The sequence below is a fragment of the Mycothermus thermophilus genome (assembly GCF_041956435.1).
Source record: "Mycothermus thermophilus strain CBS 625.91 unplaced genomic scaffold VTJ04scaffold_7, whole genome shotgun sequence".
NCBI classification, from domain to species: Eukaryota; Fungi; Ascomycota; class Sordariomycetes; order Sordariales; family Chaetomiaceae; genus Mycothermus; species Mycothermus thermophilus.
In genome coordinates, this window is record NW_027191433.1 from 760834 (window position 1) to 779582 (window position 18749).

Consider the following 18749-nt stretch of genomic DNA (forward strand, 5'->3'; position numbering starts at 1 on the left):
GCGCGCTTACTACGTCCTACTATATTTTCGACGCCTTTAGCAACGCGTATACATTACTCCTGCGCTTTGTAGTTGCGGATATTAAGCCCTATACCGTTATTTTCGGCCTCCCCTGGTATAAGCTAGCCGAGCCTTAGTTCAATTTCTTCGTTAAAAACTTCTACTACCCGCCCTAGGCGCACTACTACAGCTTAGCTGTAGAGCCTAAGCCTTTCTAAGACCTTTTCCATATAGTTATAGTCTTCGGAGGGTTCCCTAATTGCTTTTACAATTCAAACTCCCCTAACGACCTTAACTACCCAGCCAGTCCTAATAAACCCGACGATTATAAGATTATCGATCTTATTCTACTACCTTAGTACATTAGTTACTACGATATCTTTGCAAATAGCGTATAGTAACTACTCCCGCCCTATACAAGCCTCGAGTATTATATTAACCTTTAGGAGGGCGTAAGTATCCTATGGTCCCCTATTTACCTGTTAGGTTAGACTAAGTTGGATAAGCTTTACCGGTAGGTAGATAAAGCCCTTAAGCGCGGATAGATCTAACCCTCCTCGAGCCCTGCCGGCACCCCTATCCTATTTATACTAAAGAAGGGAGGGGAGCTGCGTATGGTAGTCGACTACCGTACGCTTAACCTTATTACGCGTAAGAACCATACGCTGCTACCCCTAATAGGTAAGATCCTCGACCAACTATCCCGGGCTAAAATCTATACGAAGATAGGCCTTAAGGATGCGTATTATAGGATTAGGATTTGTATAGGAGATAAGTAGAAGATTGCTTTTCGCACTTATTACGGCTATTTTAAGTTTCGTGTTATACCTATAGGACTGGTTAATGCCCCTGTAACTTTCCAGACCTGTATTAATACTGCCCTAACTAGCCTGGTGGATATATATGTTATCGTCTACCTAGACAATATCCTGATCTTTAGCAACAACGAGGTATAATATAAGTATAACATTCGCGTAGTTCTTAAATGCCTCCAAAAGTTTAAACTATTCGCAAGCCCTAAGAAGTACAAGTTCTAGATTATAAAAGTATTATTCATAGGGTTTATCGTCTCGCCGGAGGGCATTTCTATAAAGCCCGAGTGCATCGAGGCTATTATATAGTAGCCGCTCCTACGTAGTATCTATGATATTCAAATATTCCTCGGTTGTGTAGGTTTCTACTACTGATTTATCCATAACTACACTACTATTACAGTCCCCTTTACCAACTTAACCTAGGGTAACGCTAAAGGCCCCCTTAGCCTACTGCCCATTGCGTACAATACATTTTACAAGCTTATACAATGCTTCTAGGAAGCCCTAATCCTTTAGTACTTCGACCCCTCCTTACCTATCCATATAGAAACCAACACCTCCTAATTTACATACAGGGCAGTCTTAAGATAGTTACGCAATGGGCACTAGTACCCCATTACATTTCAATCCTATAAATTTACTCCTAAAAAGAAGAGATATAGTACTAGGGAAGGAGAACTTCTTATTATAGTTAACGCTTTTTACGTATAGTGCTACTACTTACTATACTCGTAGTATACTGTAATAGTCCTTACCGACTATTTTAACCTTAAAGCCCTATAGACGAAGAAACCTTCGGCCTACATACACTAGTTACACTAGAGCAATGAACTTGCTGCGTTCGACTTTATTATTAAATACCGACCTAGCTTATAGAACCCTACTAACAGCTTATTACGTAGACCCAACTATAATAATAGTACATACCCCGAAAACGGAGAAAATTCACTGCTTACACTATTGCAGGAATATTTTATAGCGCTAACAGGCCCGGTTAAAGGAGCTGTAGCTACCTCTGCCTAGGCTCTAGGGCCCCCGCTACAGCTCTAGGGCAATTAAGATCTTACCGAGTTTACAGTAACAATAAAGAACCTTAAAGTTAACTATAGGACAGCGATCCGCTGCCTAAACGAGGAGTATAGTTGTTTTAAAGAAACTCGGTAACGCAGTAGATGCGCTAGGCAACCGAATGCCCTTCCTAGGAGGAGGAAGGGTTCTACTATAGTTAGCCCAATAATCCCCCGCCCGAGTAGGAAGCGTTTAATTAGCGTAACCTATTTACAGCCGTTAATTAGAGTAAGGGGTAGGAGAAAAAGAAGCCCGGCCGGTTCTAAGAAAGCTAATACAGTTAGCAAAAGCGGTATAATCAACGCTTCTATTTAGGAATAAGAGGGCGGGTCAAGCAACGCTCCCCCCCTGAGTGATCTAATAGAGGTAGTCCGGAGGGCTACTTCTAACAATCCTTAGCTTGTACGAAATATACGGGCTACCCGCCGCCCGTGATAGAGACGCGGGGATGGTTTCCTTAGATACTGAAAGTAGGTTTACATACCTACTGCTGTATACAGGGTAGTTTTTAAGGCCTACTACTCTGTACCTGCAGCAGGCTACTACAGTATAGATACTATATACCGGCGGATTAACCTCTATTAGTTTTAGCCCGGGTTGAAGGGCAATGTAGAGCGTTAGGTATACGAGTGTTAACGTTTATACGCAGTTTAAACTACGCTACTACTATATATATAGCCTACTTAACCCTATCGAAATTCTTAGGGAACCCTTCAAAGTAATTTCGGTTAACTTTATTATAGACCTGCTGGAAACGGTTAATCCCTATACGGGGAAAGTGTATAATACTATCCTAGTAGTAGTACATAAGTTCTTTAAGTACACCCTTTTTATCCCGATAACTAAACACCTTACAGGCACTACACTTACGGAACTCTTTTTCAATTAAATTTTCCGCCCCGTCAGTTAGCCCCTTCTTATTATCTTCGATTACAATCCCCGGTTTAATAGCGCCTTTACTTAAACCTAGTAGAAACTCCTGGGTATAAAGCCGCGTATAAGTACTGCGTATTACCTGTAAACGGATAACTAGACTAAGCGGATTAACTAGATTATAGAGTAGTACTTACACGCCTATTATACGTATAACTAGACGGACTGGGCTATATAAATATAGTTTGCAGAGTATATATATAATACTGCTCTTTACTCAGCTACCTGCTAGTCACCGGCCTACCTATTGTACAGCTTTTACCCTCTGTAACTTTAGGATCCCCTAACCAATTTAATTAATAACCCCTTAAAGTCCGCAGAAGAAAGGATTGCAAACCTGCTAAGGCTTAGGCGCAAGGTGCGCACGATGCTCGAGAAGGCTAACATATAGTATATACACTGGTATAATAAGAAGCAAATGCCTACAGAATTCGCGGAATAGGCGTAGGTATAGCTGTTAACGAAGAACCTATACTAGAAGCGCCTTAGCCGGAAGCTATTAGATAAGTTTATAGGCCCCTTCAAAATCCGTAAACGTATAGGAAGACTAGCCTACTGCCTAGATCTCCCTAGCCAGTAGCATATTTATAACGTATTCTATATTTCCCTTCTTAAGCTTTACTAAGGTAGTAAGAATAATGCGTATATATACCATAAGTAAGATAAAATCAAGCCCGAAAAGTAGTACTAGAATATCGAAGCTATTCTTAACTACTATAGACCTTCTAACAACTGCTAGTACCTTATTAAGTAGGAAGGATTTAACAAGGAATATAACTTTTAAGAACTACAAAAATACCGTTAAAATAGGCTACTCCTCTAAGGCTACGAAGCGTAGCTTAGGCAAGCTTACCTTATATGCTAGGTACATATTTATAGGGAACAAAAGAGGCAGGAGAATTAAAGGCAGGGCCCTAAATTTAGTAAAGACTACCTAAACAACTTAACCCTAGTAACCTACCCCCAAAGTAGTAATAAAATCGTTTAATTCTCCTAAGTAGTACATACGTATTATACAAGATATATAAATACCCTCCTACCCTTCCTAACCGCTACTACAGCTTTTTCGCCGTTTACTCCTTCTTTACTTTAACCTTCTTCAATAGGGTTTTAAAACCCTACTTAGGTATAACAGTCATAATATAGCCGCACTTTATATATTTATTTATTTCTCCTACTCCTCCATGCCCTTGGTCAGGGCTCGTCGGTCCTTCTTCGGCTAGTATAGGAAAACCGTGCTCGTAGGCCGGGTGAAAAACCTGTAACCCTCCTTTAGAACCACAGATATAGGAATCCAAAAAGCTACAAAAGAAAAGGAAAGAGTGGCTAGGCCAGTGCTGGCCTGGGGGCCCTCTGTGGCCCCCTGGTCAGTTCTAGCCCGGATCCTCCCCTAAGCCTAGGTCTAGCCTCACGGCTAGCCTATACTCTGGGAGCCTCCCCGACTGTAGAAGCCAGTTCACCACCCCCTTTGCGAGCCTCTGGGCTCTGGCGCCCCTGCCACGCAGAACGTAGTAGAGGTCCAGGCGGGTCCGAATCGCCCGAGGGTCCCAGGGTCTAGGCCTTGGGGGGTACTGGCACCAAACCACCAAGTGCTCCACGGTTTCCTCGCCCTGCCCACAGGCGCAGTGGGGGGTGTTGACCCCCGGGGCTTTAGCCCTGAAAAGGAAGCCCCTAAGGCCTACTACCCCTGCCCTTGCCTGGGTGAGTAGGGAGCTTTGAGCCTTGGTTAGGCCCTGGTGGCGAGCCAGGGCCCTGTCAGTGAATAGGAAATCGGGGGGGTCCCAGTCGGCCGGCCTCCCAGGCCGCCTGCCCTGTGCCTGAATCCTTTGTTTCCACCGCTCCTCCTAGGCCTCTCGTAGCGCCTAGGTTAGAAATTATATTTTCCCAATCCTCGAGCAAAGATACAGAATTATCGTAAGTAGTATACTAGTAGTAGTAATAAGTAGGTAAAATAACCTGTTTAACAAATAGAAGTATAGTAGGAGAGAACTATAGAGTAAATTAGTAATATATATAATATACATACAAATGCTAAGGATAGTACTTTTAAAAGGAACGGTAATCTATAGGCTAGTAGGGACAATTTTAATATAATTTAAGTAGCGGCAAGCTATATTTAAAGCTATAAAGAAAGTTAGCAAAAGTAGTATATAAGTAGTATATAAAGCGTACAGAAAACTTATATATCATAGAATTATAACAAACACCCTTCTAATCGCCCTTCGTTAGGAACTATAGTCGATAGCAACTATATAGGATAAAACAATCCCTATCTAAACCCAGAAGTTTCTTAACTTTGCTAAACTTGCCTACGATCTTCTCAACATCCTACTATAAAGTTAACGCCCGCACTATACTTATATAAATAGGAGTATACTTACTGATTTAAGGTCCTTAAAGCCGGCGGTAACTTTAATAGGAGTAAACTTAGTAGGGGTTATAATAATAGTATCTCTAGAGTTATCCTCTTTAACTTACTATAGTAACCGGTTAGTACAACGGTTATAACAGTTAGGTATATATTGTACTTATAGTAGGAATAGTACCCTTAGTAGGCTTAATAGGGCTACCTTTAAAGCCCTTAGGGGAATTAATAGCAGGTTCCTTGGTTACTATTATATTAGGGACAGAACTAGGAAGGTTAGTAGTAAGGTATAAGCAAAGTAGGAATAGGGGGTTAGGGGTAGAAGAAACAGATAGGAAAGGCAAGTTATAAGGATTATGCGCTAAGGGCGCGCCGGTCTTGGAACTTACCTACGCGGGTTAAAGGTAGAGAAAAAAAGGAAGAAGAGAGGGAGGAATTCCGAAATCGGCGGCTAATTTATACCTACAATTTTTAGACGTATAGACTACTTTAATACTTAAACTACCTAGTCTGTGTATTAGGATATCCGAATCGGGAATGGAGCAGGGAGGGTAGAAAATACAAATAGGCCGGTAAAAACAGTAGAAGGCAGTTAGGGTAAAAAGAGTCGCCTCGGTAGGAAAGGCGTAGGGGCCTACGGGTAGCGAAAATAATAACCTATAATCTAGTCCGGTATCTCTACAACTCCTAACCTCGAGCGCCTAGTACCCGAGATCCAAGGCTCTAATAATCCCCCTTCTAGACATAAGTTGCTCCAAAGTATACTAAAGCCCTTAGGGAAAATTCTTCCTTACCTCGCTTAACCTGTCCGACTCCTCGACCTCTTATCTTTTACAGCGCCCTACGCCGGGTTCCTAGGGACAGGAACCTAGAAGGGGGGGGATAATATTAGGTCCCGACAGCCTTCCGGGTCTACCTTAGCCTTAGTATATAGCTAGAGCGCTGTTAGCACCGCTATAGCGCCTCGGCTAAAATAGCTACGGCCCGATAGCCTGCAGTAGCCCTGCAGCTGTTGTCACGGTCAGGGGTAGTAAGGCCAGAGTGAGGAAGATCAGGAGGATGGCTACGCTGCTACGGTAGGTACGATAGGTAGGGGTCCGGTAGTAGAGTGTATTGAACGCTGCCTCTATCCCTAGGTAAGGCCTGACCTTCCCCTCTTTATCCTCCCTCCTCCCCTTCCCTTCCGGAGGGGAGAGGCAGGGCGGCGGTCGGTCGCGCAAGCCTCTCTCGCGATCGGGCACCGGGCTGTATAAGCCCCCCTCGCGATCGGGTACAGGGCCGCGTAAAATATGCGCGCGATCGGGACAGCCACAGGGCTACTGCAGGCCATCGGGCCGTGGCTGTTTGTGGCCGGGGCGCTGTGGCGGTGCTGACGGCGCTCCAGCCACACGCTGAGGCTGAGGCAGACCCGGAAGGCCGTCGAGGCCTGACAGCTGTCCTAATTGCGTGTATATCTTATGCGGCCCTGTACCCGATTGCGAGAGGGGCTTATACAGCCCGGTACCCGATCGCAAGAGAGGCTTATGCGACCGACCGCCGCCCTGCCTCTCCCCTCCGGAAAGGAAGGGGAGGAGGGAGGATAAAGAGGGGAAGGTCAGGCCTTACCTAGGGATAGAGGCAGCGTTCAATACACTCTACTACCGGACCCCTACCTATCGTACCTACCGTAGCGGTGTAGCTATCCTCCTGATCTTCCTTACTCTGGCCTTACTACCCTTAACTCTGACAAGAAGGCCTAGACCCTGGGACCCTCGGGCGATTCGGACCCGCCTGGACCTCTACTACGTTCTGCGTGGCAGGGGCGCCAGAGCCCAGAGGCTTGTAAAGGGGGTGGTGAACTAGCTTCTACAGTCGGGGAGGCTCCCAGAGTATAGGCTAGCTGTAAGGCTAGACCTAGGCTTAGGGGAGGATCCGGGCTAGCACTGGCCAGGGGGCTATAGAGGGCCCCCAGGCCGGCACTGGCCTAGCCACTCTTTTCCTTTTCTTTTGTAGCTTTTTGGATTCCTATATCTATAGTTCTAAAGGAGGGTTACAGGTTTTTCACCCGGCCTACGGGCACAGTTTTCCTATACTAGCCGAAGAAGGACCGACGAGCCCTGACTAAGGGTATGGCGGAGTAGGAGAAATAAAATTAGAAGGAAAATAGGTAAACGAAACGAAAGCAGGAAGAAAACTTTAAACCAAAGGAAGAATAACTTTAATAAAGGGTTCTATAGTATTTAGGGGGCTGTATAAGAGGAGTTCAAGTAAGAAGACTTCTTCAAGTGCTAATTCTTGAGTCAAAGAGGAGAATCAACTCTGGGCGCTATCTCCCTGTACTATTCAATCAATTCAACTACCTTACCGTTCTGTATGCCTTCTTCACAGTGGGGCATAGTCATCTCCTGACGTCCTGGATCACTTAATCAATTAAATCGTTCAACCACTTCACCCTTCTCCTTACCTTCTTTCCTTGGGATATAACCATCTCCTAGGGGATGATAGCTACTTGAAATCGAGGTGGGTATACCTATGAAAGCATCTGCCTCTCCTTTCTTACTAATTTGAGGCAGTCGGTGAGGTGGAAACACTCTTGCGTGTATGCTATGAGAAATCTACCATGTTAGTATCCAATTATTTGGCTGGATTATCTGAAAACTGTATTATTTTATATGTAAACCATGGCTCTCATGCCATCAGTCCTCAGGAGCCCATGATAGCAGAACATATGGGTAAATATCAATCATTTCATTTGTATATGCACGAGAAACTGGAATGAGCGGTCGTGTACAAAGTCCGTGGTGACTATGGATTGACTCACCTTATGACGCCGTTTGGTTAGCAAGCGCCGGCAACCTGACCTACTCCTGTGCCTCCCTGAACTGAGCCGAAAAAAAAATCCAGTCGAGGTTTCACGAGTACCAGGAGAAATAGAGCAGGTGCGGTACAGATGTGGTCTCTGTTGTGTATGGTGCATCAAATGCCCATCCACATCCATCTTGACGTCAGTCTCTTGGACACCACCATTCGCAGCATGGACGTGGATGTGCGGCAACCCAGGCGCTTGACAACTACTATGTAATGGATAACCAAGGCTGGTCTCTTCTCTTATTTAATTAAATGCCCAAGTGTATCCTACCAGGGGGGGTCGAGGCGGATCTTCGAATGAGACACTGGCAAATGAGAGAGTATTTTCTATTATCTATGTACCCGCATCTCTCATTCCAGGCAGCTTGTTCTCCTGACGTCATCGATTGCTCCGCATTTTGGCCGTTCCTTAGCATTCGTCCACCCATGTCAAACAAACGCACGGGCTCCATTTCCTGCAACTAATTATTCCGTCAAACACTCATGTCACTCGATAGAGCGTTGTGCCACAGTCTCAACAATGGAAGATAAACCCTATCATCTAGTTTACTGGCCGGGCTTCCCCGGACGTGGCGAATTCATCCGCCTTGCCCTGGAGGAGGCGGGGGCTAAGTACACAGATACAGTATTTGAGAAGAGCGGCATGGACGAAGTGCTCGCCTTTGTCCACGGGAAAGTCAAGGACAACGTCAACCCACCACCGCTTGCACCACCGATTTTGAGACACGGAGACGTGGTGTTAAGTCAGACGTCAAATATCCTCCAGTATCTAGGACCTCTCCTTGGCCTGGTACCTGATGCTGCCGAGGATCCCAACGCAACATATCGGATCAATGGCCTGGTGCTGACAGCCCTGGACGGAATGTGCAATGAACCGCATGACTGCCACCATCCGATAGCCACTGGGCTCTTTTACGAAGAACAGAAGACAGAGAGCCGGAGACGGTCCAAGGATTATGTCACGAACAGACTTCCCAAGTTCATGACATACTTCGAACGTGTGCTCCAGTCTGAGGCCAGCAATGGAGGCCACTGGTTGTATGGTGACCGGCTCACATATGCTGATCTGGTTCTGTTCCAGGTGAGTCAAATATTGCATCCCCGTAACCCTACGGACCCATTGACGTGGTGTTTTTCTGACGAACGTTGGCTCGTGTCAGTGCGTCGATGGACTCAAGTTCATGTTCCCCAAAGCCATGGGAAAGTTGGAGATAGAGGGAAGACATACCAGAGTGTTTTCTCTGCACCGAGTAGTCAGCGAGCGGCCCAGGATCAAGGCCTATCTGGCAAGCTCTCGACGTCAACCGTATTCCAACGGCATATATAGATACTACCAGGAGCTTGACATCGAACCATGATGGGGGATCTCTCTGCACGCGGTCTGCCAAGTTGGTTGGTTCTCTTGTTGATGTTGGCAATTCCACTTTTGCCACATTCACAAGTCTCTGTTGCCATGATGCTTGCAGGAGACTGCTCGAAGACTGAGGTCTGTATGCCACGGGCTACTGAGCTCGCAAACAGCCGGGCTGGTTGACATAGAGATAAATATCTTATATTGGGAGGATGATTGACCGGCTGTCGAAGGGGAAGATGGGTTGTGGTTCCAGTCACCATATCAGGGTCAACACTCAACACATTGCCCCCTCCACCATCGCTGCCATCGCAACCTCACCACCACCACATGGGGAATCTCATACAGGAAGGGAAGAATGAGAATAAAGAAAATCTTGCCCGCCACCCCCGATCCACGGGATACTATCTAGAGCTAAATACAAAATGGCCCACCCACCACCCCCGCGATCTCGCGACCCACGGGAAACTAAATACAAGTAGAAAAAAAAAAAAAAAAAGAACCCGCCCACCAACCCCCGCGAGCTCGACAACCCTCGGGAAAAGAAACTTTGTACAGAAATGAAAATCAGAAGACAGAAAACGAAACAAACAACATGCAGAACAAACCCACACACACAAAAAAAGGAAGAAAGACACAACCGCCACATCATGCTTCCTCGATGCCCTCCAAATCAATACCATCCTCCGCAGCCAATTCCCGGAGATGCCTCAGTACCGCAATCCTGCCATCCCTGCCAGGTCCTCCACGTTCAAACAGAGAAAGTGGGAAAACCTTCTTTGTTATGTCCACAATCTCCTCCCCAGTGATAATATAGTCCTCTCCCAGCGAGCTCCTGATTTCTTGGACGAGCAAGTGGTCCGCTGTCTTCCACCACTTAGCAGGCCAGTCAGGATGGAGTGAGTCGAAGAGAGGGTCGCTGCTCATGAACTCGCGGCAAGATGTCATCCAGTCCTTGGCAATGCGTCTGAAATCGTCATCATCCATCGCTATGAATTCACCGACGATAGGCTTGGCCTCGGCGGCAGTCGTGGAGGCCTTGCCCTTCCCGTTGGTGTCGTTGGCGGGCGGGGGAGCACTTGTCGTCGAGCTGCTGGCGACTGGAACTGGGGCGATGACGGGGACGGCGGGGATGGTGGGAGCAGGCGTCGCGAGAGCTGGAGCCTTGACCGGAGCCGCAGCAGCAGCCGGGATCTGCGTCCGCTTGTTCCCGGTGCGTCTCTTTGCCGAGCGATCGGGTGGATTGCTGTGGTTGCTGGGAGCGGCGCTGAAGTTGATGCTGGGGACACTGAAGTCGAAGCTGGAGGCGACCGGAACCGCGGGAGCGAAACTCGTCGAAGGTGTCGATGCCTGGGCCGCGAGGCCAAAAGTGAACGGTGCCGGTGTCAGAGCTTGAACTTGAGCAGCCGGGGGAGCGGAGGTGTTGGGGCCCTGCGCCGGGGCCTGCGTCATCTGTTGGGGAACATGTCAGTATGAGAAGGACGACGACAAACCCCATATGACCAAGGGCGCCACTTACGACGAGGTTAAGAGGTGTTGCCTTCTTGCGAACGGGGACCTTGACCTCCGGAGCGACCTTCTTGGGCGTGTTGTCGGCAGCGGCGAACACGGGGGTAGAGCCGAAGGTGGGTGCAGGAGGGGCGGGGGGAACCGGAGGTTGCGACGGGAACTGAATAAAAAAAAGCGTGGAGGTCAGCACATGATGAAGTGAGAACTTGGCAAAGGGTAAAACTTACGACCACGGTGACGGGCGCCGACGGAATGTGGACTGGAGCCGCGGGCTGCGCGGGGACCTTCTCGGGCACGTTGCCGGGAGTGGCAAACGCGGGAGCTTGACCGAAAGTGGGCGCAGGGAAAGCGGGCGTCTGGAACGCGCCGGTAGGCTGGGGGCCCGCGAGGAAAGGGAACCGAGGAATGTCGTCGTCGTCGTCGATCTCCATGGCCGTGTTGTCGAAAGTGTTTGACACGGCGGGGATGGGAGCGAAGACCGGAAGCGCCGAGATTTGGGAGCCCACGGAGAGGAGCGGCTCGGGGTGCTGGATTATTGATCAGTCACGTACGCCGCAGATACAGGCAAACAATAAAAAGGAGGAAAGGCGAAGGAACGCAAAGGAAAGTGACACTTACCGCTTCGTCGTCGATGTCCATTGGCTCCGGTTGATAGTCCACTTCCATGGCGTCCTCACCGGCGTTGGCCATGACGTTGGACCCGATGAACGCATCCTCCATGCCATCGATGTCCATCATGTCGGCAACGTCGACAGAATCAACGTCCATGAAGTCCACGTCAGGCATGTCGACGTCCATCGCGTCAGAATCGACAGGCTGTACCGGTTCGGCGCCCGTCACCATGGGGATCATTTCCCCCTCCTCCGCCATGCCTGGAGCATCCGGCACCACGGTATTTCTAACGATGGGTTTCTAGGCCACCGGAAGATCGACCAGGTGCTGGGCCGAAGGGACTAACTCAAGGGCCGGCGCGGGAGCTGGGACCGGGAACACTTGAGCAGGTCCAGGCATGACCTTGGGGCCGCGCTCGGGAAGCGGAGCCGGAGCAGCCGGGGGCCGGGGGAAGAGGGGCGGCGGGACGAAGACGGATGGGAGAGGGGGCCCCAGGACGTATGGACCATGGAGGCCCACATGGGGGCGAGCCGACCGCGTGGGAATGATCCCACGTTGAGGGAGGCTCACGACCCGCGCGGACCTAAGGCGAGGCACCCGGGTCGGATTCGGAGCCTGCTGGCTCTTGGCCCGTGCCTTCGCAACCATGTCCACCCAGAAGACCTGGGACTCCGGGTTCCGGTTCTTTCGCGCTGAGACAGTGTCAGAAATGGCCCGGTTCTTGAGTATTTGAATGTCTTTGACACTTACCGACACGGAGGGAGATGACCCGCGTCGCCTCGACCTTGAAGGACTCTGATCCTTCGCGTGTGTCGTCCTTGGGGTCGGTGGCAGCGAGGGAGGCGGGGGTATCGGCGGCGGCGGGGGCTGCGCAGAGGCGAATCCGTTAGCGAGTAGGATGTAAAGAAAAGGCTTTGATATATAAGCAACAAAAGAGTAGAGATTAAGAGCTGAAGAAAGCGAGAGAAGACGACAAAATCCATCCCAGCTCTCCAGAGACATATGGATTTCCGTGGTCACGAATGCCGAGAGCCCTCGAGAGACAGGAAGTGGACGGGAGATGACAGGTCAAGAATGAAACGGAGATGGACGTCTACTTACTGCCGAAAAGGAGGCAGTGCTTCCACGCCTCGTCCTTGAGCTCGGCCGGCGAGTCGGCGGGGTCCTGGTCGAGGGTCTCAACCTCACGGAAGAGAGGGCCGAACAACGAAAGGAACCTGCCAAACACACAAGCACAGTTAATAGCCCACTGGGTGGCCTCCACCACCCAGGACAAAACGAGGAGCGCTGCGAGGGTTAGTGGTGCTGGAGGGGGGCGGCTCCAGCGGAGAAAGAGGGAGAGGGCGAGGAGGAGGGAGGAGAGGATGATGAGGACGTTACCGACGACCTCCACCAGCTCGACCGGCTGTATGTGGAGCCAGGAGAGCACGGCGGTAACAACCCCCCAGGCGACGGCAAGGGCGCAGAGCGCCACGAGGAGGTGAGGAGCGCTCGTCACCAACATTGTTGCAGCCGAGGCCACGAACGCAGTTGGTGGGGGCGGGGGCGAGCGAGAGAGAAAAAAGGCGCCGAAGCGCGAGCGCGGAGACGAAACAGGCGAGCGAGAACGCAGGCGAGAGGAACGCAGCAGAAGATCAAAATTGCGCGAACAATTTTGATCATCGAAGCGTGGTATCGTGTATCCGATGGAGAAGAAAAAGAGGAAAGGAAAGAAAGAGAGAGGAGGGGCGGGGCAATTTATGTTTTCCCTCCAAGGTGGTCTGTGCACCCCAGGAGCGGCCTCTTAGGCACTCAGGCGGGCAGAAAGAAAAGGCCACTTGGTCCGCATGGCAACACTCCCCTTTCCTCCTGGCTGATTGTTTATATTTGGAGACGGGAATAGACGCAGACAGGTCCGGTAAAAAGCTATTGGTCGCTCAGAGAGTAAAATTAGTTGCCCAATGGCTGATATAGCGATGAGGAGGATCCTCCTTCTGCTTTTTAAGAAAGCCAGCATTCTCAGAAATGTTTGATTGCAGCTGGTTGCCTGGACAATTGGGTCATCTCGTCCAGACACAGTCGCATTCAGCGTCATACGTCGGGATTCGTAGCCCTAACACACACCATATCTGGAAGACAGTTCCGCGAGCCTACCCCAAGCTACAACTTATTATGATTTTGACCTTTTTTGAAGCGGGGTTTGCTACATCCTTCCGGGTTGAACTATAGATGCCCTCGCATTAAGAGTGTAAAGTTTGGACTTCAAGTGGGTTGTACGTCTCCACGGGAAATCGTTGCTGGTTGCCGCCATGGAGAACATGTGGTGCTTCATGCTATGTGCCATGCAATGTTCTGATTTTCCCTTCTGTGCCACGACTTCCATCAAGTTCATGTGTCTATACACTCTCCATCTCCAGTTCTACATTGCGTCGTCGCCATGACAACCGATGTCTGGCGCAACAGGATCCCATGCCTCGAAATAACTGGTTTTTATTCATCCATGGATAGCCCACGCTGCTTTCGGAACCATGTTTCCCATGTATTATTTGGGGAGCAAACTGCTCCAGAACACTTGGGGAAAAAAAGAGGATTTGGTCACTTGGTCGGTGTCCATTGCCCATCCCCGCAACCATTCCATAAATTCCCACCACGTACTTAACGCATTGATTTATTCCAATTTCAATTTCTGGCATTTAAGAGGAACAAAATCCCACAGGTTTATCGACCTTTTCTTGTCGAGGTTTCATGTGAGGTCGGTGTCGCTTAGTCAGCTGCATCCCTGGGTCGGGGTCGGTGATACTCACATGGCTGAGCGCTAGGATCGCCCCACAGCGGCCCGACCCATCTTGGCAGACGCCACCTTCAGCGAAACCTCACGGAATCTTCCCAGGGGATCTTGTTTCTTGGTGACTTCCGCTTGTCTATTGAATCCCTTCCAGCATTTTGTTACTTGCGCTGATACAAGCTCTCTACCCCATGTCGTAGTAATGGGACGCGAGGGACAACATTCAATCATTTAGCTGTTGCCACGACAACCAGAACTCTGTGTCCCCGTGATTGGCGAATGCCTTTCCAAACATGCTGCCACAAATCATCATTGTGAAATGACTCCGCTCGGCGCGGCCGCAACTCGCTACGCAAGAAGGTTTTCTCAAGCGTAACTCTTCTACTGCAGGTAAAAGGAGGAGATTCTACTATATACAGAAAAACACAAAATAACTACCTACCATAGCTACTCGGTATTATACTTAATACTAAGGGGGCAGGGCCGGCGCCGAGCGCGCACGGCCCGCCTCCAGCCTGGGTAAAGGGGAAGGAACCGTTCTGGCTGGCTGGGAGCGTTAGATTAGGAAGTATCGCTGTGATGGCTGAATACGTAGCTGGGTGGGAGTTATTCGGCTAGTTAGGAGAGAGGAAAGGTCTTTGGCCAGCCGGGAGAGGGGGGAAGCTTCCTAGTTGGCCAGGAGAGGAGGGTAGCCCTCTGGGTAGCCGAGAGAGGAGGGCAGCTCTCTGGATGGCTCAATCGATCAAATGGTTTGGATGGCTATGGCTAAGAGAGTACGTACTGGCCACGAGAGACAGTTGCCTTATGGTTGGCTGCTAGAGAAATAAAGAGCTCTGATTGACCAGCAAAAGCCGGCCTGAAATTCGCCCTCGCCCTCAGGGGCTAAACCGATTTTCCCTTCGCTATCGCCTGGGAAAACATTTGCTACCTGATTTACAAGTATGGGTTTGAATCTAGCCTTGCCCTTCCCAGTGACGTCCCCAAAGGCCTAGGTCACTCCAGCTCATTGACCAAAATGTCAAAGTCGCCAGTGAGCGCCTGATCAACCGTGATGATGGTACTCTCTCCCTCAGCCCCACCATCCCTCTTACGGCCAGCACCAATGACCGTCACCTTCGTAATCTTCACGTTTGTTTTGAACCCAAACTCTCCCCTGGCACTCAACACACCATGCTTGTACTTGAACGTGACAAGTGTTGTCACTTTCTGCTGGAGGCTGATTCCGTCATCCAGGTACAGCTCGCCCGTTGCGGAACCCTCAGAGTCGAGAGGGACGAGCAGCTCGAAATTCTGCTCTCGGACCTCCGTCGTGGTCATGCCTGACTTGGTTCTGACGGGGATGATGACGCCACCGCGCAGGAAGAGCGGGATATCGGTGAGCGTCTGGTTGCTGATCTGGATCGTGGCGCCGCGGCCCTGGATCCGCTTGTGCGTGTACCAGTCGTAGAAGATCCCGTTGGGGAGGTAGACGTCGACACTCGTCGCGCCCTCCTCCGTGACAGGCGCCACCAGGAGGCCGGGGCCGTAGAAGTACTGTAGCTCGAGGCCAAATGTCTTGGGATCATTCGGGTACAGGTAGAACATGGGGTTGATGAGGGGAGTGCCGTCGACGGACTGCCGGTGCAGGGCAGTGTAGATGTAGTCCAGGAGCCGGTAGCGGATATCGATAGCCCTGCGAGCCGCCTCGGCGACAATGGGCCACCGGTAGAATTCCTGTGAGATGGCCGGCGGGTACTCATTGTGGTTCCGGTAGAAGGGCGCGAATGCTCCAAGCATGGCCCAACGGGCGCAGAGAGCTTCGTTGGTGCTCGAGGCAAACCCGCACACATCGGCACCCACCATTGGGACTTGGTAGATGGCCGCAAAAGCCATCATGGCGCGGATGGACCCGCGGTAGTGTTCCCAGCTGGAGAAATTGTCGCCGAGCCACTTGCCCACCGACCTGCCCGCGCCGGCAAACGTCGACCGGGTGATGATGAAGGGGCGCTCCGTGGGACGGCGAGACAGCATTGCATGACGGGACTGAATGGACATCACTGTGGAAGTTGTCTTGTTAGAGAAAATATTTCAAAAAGATTGATAAGAAAGGTGTGGTGCTTACTTGACCCGTACAAGTTGTGAACGTCATACTCGGCCAGACCGTTTTGGTGGATGAGGTTGGTGTTGACTGTCTTGTTTGAAATGCCACCTTGTTCGGCGTTCCACGAATCCATGTAGGCGGCTTTGTTGTGGATGGCATACTTGGGGAACAGCAAGTTGCGTCCAGGCAGACCCTGCCACTTGCCACCAACACGAGCGCGGAGTGCTGCTGGAAGAGCATGTGTCTGTGCAATGGCTACTTCACCACGAGCCTGTGGCTCCGCTGCCGCGATGCTACGAGGCTCCATATCCCGCTTGCAGGATGATCCCTCTGGTTGAAACTCACAGGGCCAGCCAGGAAGCGGCCGTGGCGCATGAGTCCGGACTTCGGGAGGAGTCGGAGGGAAGCCTTGAGCCGCCGTCCAGGGATCGTCACAGGGGAAGTAGCAGGGGAAATTGCTCGGCTCATTCATGTCGATCCAGAGACCAGAGATGTCAAGACCCGTCTCGGGAGAGAAGAACTGGTGAAATTCGTTGTTCCAGTACTTGGTGATGTTGGCAGCGAACCAGTCCGGGAATACGGAGACTCCCGGCCACACAACGCCCAGCCACTCCGATCCGTTCTCGCGTTTGAGGAAGATGTTATCCTCGACTCCGCGGATGTATGCGGGATTGTTGTCAGTGGCATAAGCCACTGCAGGGTCGACCATTACAATGGCGTGCTGGTTCTTGGAATGGAGGTGGCTAACATAGGATCGCAGAAGAGGCATGGGAAATCGCTCCGGGTCGTTCGTGAAGACCTATTATACACGGTGTCACGTCAGCACAGAAATGAAAGCGCACGACTTGGCCAGATGAGGCCAACGGAGAAGTACTCACCCTTCTCCGGTCCATGTAGTCGATATCGATCCATTGAGTTTCCAGGGGGATGCCAGCAGCACTGTAGTTGTACACCACTTCGGCCTGGATCAAACAACGTTAGCAGTGATTTTGTCGAGTACATAACCAAGTCATATTGACGAGACGCATATCCGGATGGAAGCGTATGACGAATCGAAGTGAAGCCTATCTCACTCACCACTTCGAAAATGTCCCGATAACCATACCGGCACTGATGGAAACCCAGACCCCAATACGGCATCATTGCTGGGGGGCCGGCAATTTCTGCATATTGGCGAGACACATCAATTGGGCCAGGCCCAGCCATGAAGTAGAGATCAGCGACACCGCCGAGGGTGTTGTACTCTAGGTATTGGCCAGTCTTGGGGTCCTTGTCGATCTTGATGTCCATGCCGTTGGAGTTGAGCAGAAAGACACCATGGGTCCCGCTCTTGCGATGCTCAAAATAGACCGGGTGGTTTCCGTATAGATTGCTATTTTCGGGCGTGCCGAAGCTGTCCTGGGACCATAAGGTGCGGATGTATCCCGTTGTTTTGAGACGGAAAGGGTCGGAGTGCTCGCCGAGTCCATAGAGGTTCGGGTTCTCGGGAAGCTTGGTCCTCAGGCGGAGGTACTGTGACTGGAACACGAGCTGAGCGGCCGATGAATCGAAGATAACCTCGCCCGTCTTGGCCCGGGATACGGAGAAACTGAAGGGGTTGGATTTGTACTTGAACACCAGGGCTGACTTGGTAGAGCTCACTCCACGGCTTGCTGGCCGGGGAAAGACGGACTCGGGCACCTGGTAAACCAGCTCATCCGCGTCCTCAATCTTGACATGGAGCCGGTTCTCTGCGTCGCGGTTGTCATGTGAGCCTTCTCGTCACCAACGACTTCCGGGGACCTTGTCATGGACATCACTAACCGGTTTCATAGGTCACCACCAGCCGAAGCTTCTCCAGATCAGTTCCGTACGTGTTACATGGCGGACCGGCGAGCCTCAGGTCGGCCGTCAGACCCGTGGCAGTGGTCTTGACGTTGAGTGCCCTGTACCCAGGGCATTCGCCGAGGGGTCTTTCCGTAGCGTATTGCTGGATGGTCTGTCCTGCAGAGGACAACCCGGCCAACAGGCCGAGGCTTGTTAGGAGTTGACTGAACATGCCGTCTCCTTCTCGTTGAGACTGGTATTGACAGCAACAGCGGAGGGGATCGTCTACATGTCTTGACAGCTGCGGCCTACAGATGACATTTATAACACCAATTTACGGACATATGATCGAGAATCCTGCTTCTTGTCCCTGGCTTTTCGAGTGAAGTCGCACTCCGAGGTCCCATCGATGAGCCGTAATGATGCTAATTCGGGAGCCTGGTCAACAGATCTATGCATGATTGACTGCTCATTGTTCTCCAACACAGGACTCATTACCAAGGATGCAGGGACGCTGCGTCATTGTACCGCGTAGGCGGTAAGAGACGGCGGTGCAACCACAACGTAATGGTTTGCTGTACCTGGCCGCGGCATGCCGA

At 50.6% G+C, this 18749-nt stretch overlaps 3 protein-coding genes across 3 annotated transcripts; 1 reads left to right on the forward strand and 2 right to left on the reverse strand.

Annotated features, from left to right (window-relative positions):
* Positions 1-8548: 8548 nt before the first annotated feature.
* Positions 8549-9386, forward strand: VTJ04DRAFT_9823 (uncharacterized protein; the record flags this gene model as incomplete). The annotated part of the gene is made up of 2 exons (XM_069368412.1): positions 8549-9109; positions 9189-9386. The coding sequence occupies 2 exons, from the start codon at positions 8549-8551 to the stop codon at positions 9384-9386; spliced, it is 759 nt and encodes a 252-aa protein (XP_069214558.1).
* Positions 9387-10027: 641 nt separating this feature from the next.
* Positions 10028-13004, reverse strand: VTJ04DRAFT_9824 (uncharacterized protein; the record flags this gene model as incomplete). The annotated part of the gene is made up of 7 exons (XM_069368413.1): positions 10028-10831; positions 10899-11048; positions 11116-11415; positions 11507-11786; positions 11847-12192; positions 12251-12367; positions 12602-13004. The coding sequence occupies 7 exons, from the start codon at positions 13002-13004 to the stop codon at positions 10028-10030; spliced, it is 2400 nt and encodes a 799-aa protein (XP_069214559.1).
* A 2253-nt stretch (positions 13005-15257) lies between these two features.
* On the reverse strand, positions 15258-18382 carry VTJ04DRAFT_9825 (uncharacterized protein; the record flags this gene model as incomplete). Its single annotated transcript, XM_069368414.1, has 5 exons — positions 15258-16300; positions 16366-17143; positions 17223-17306; positions 17422-18074; positions 18148-18382. 5 exons carry the CDS (start codon positions 18380-18382, stop codon positions 15258-15260), a joined length of 2793 nt encoding a protein of 930 aa, XP_069214560.1.
* Positions 18383-18749: the final 367 nt, after the last annotated feature.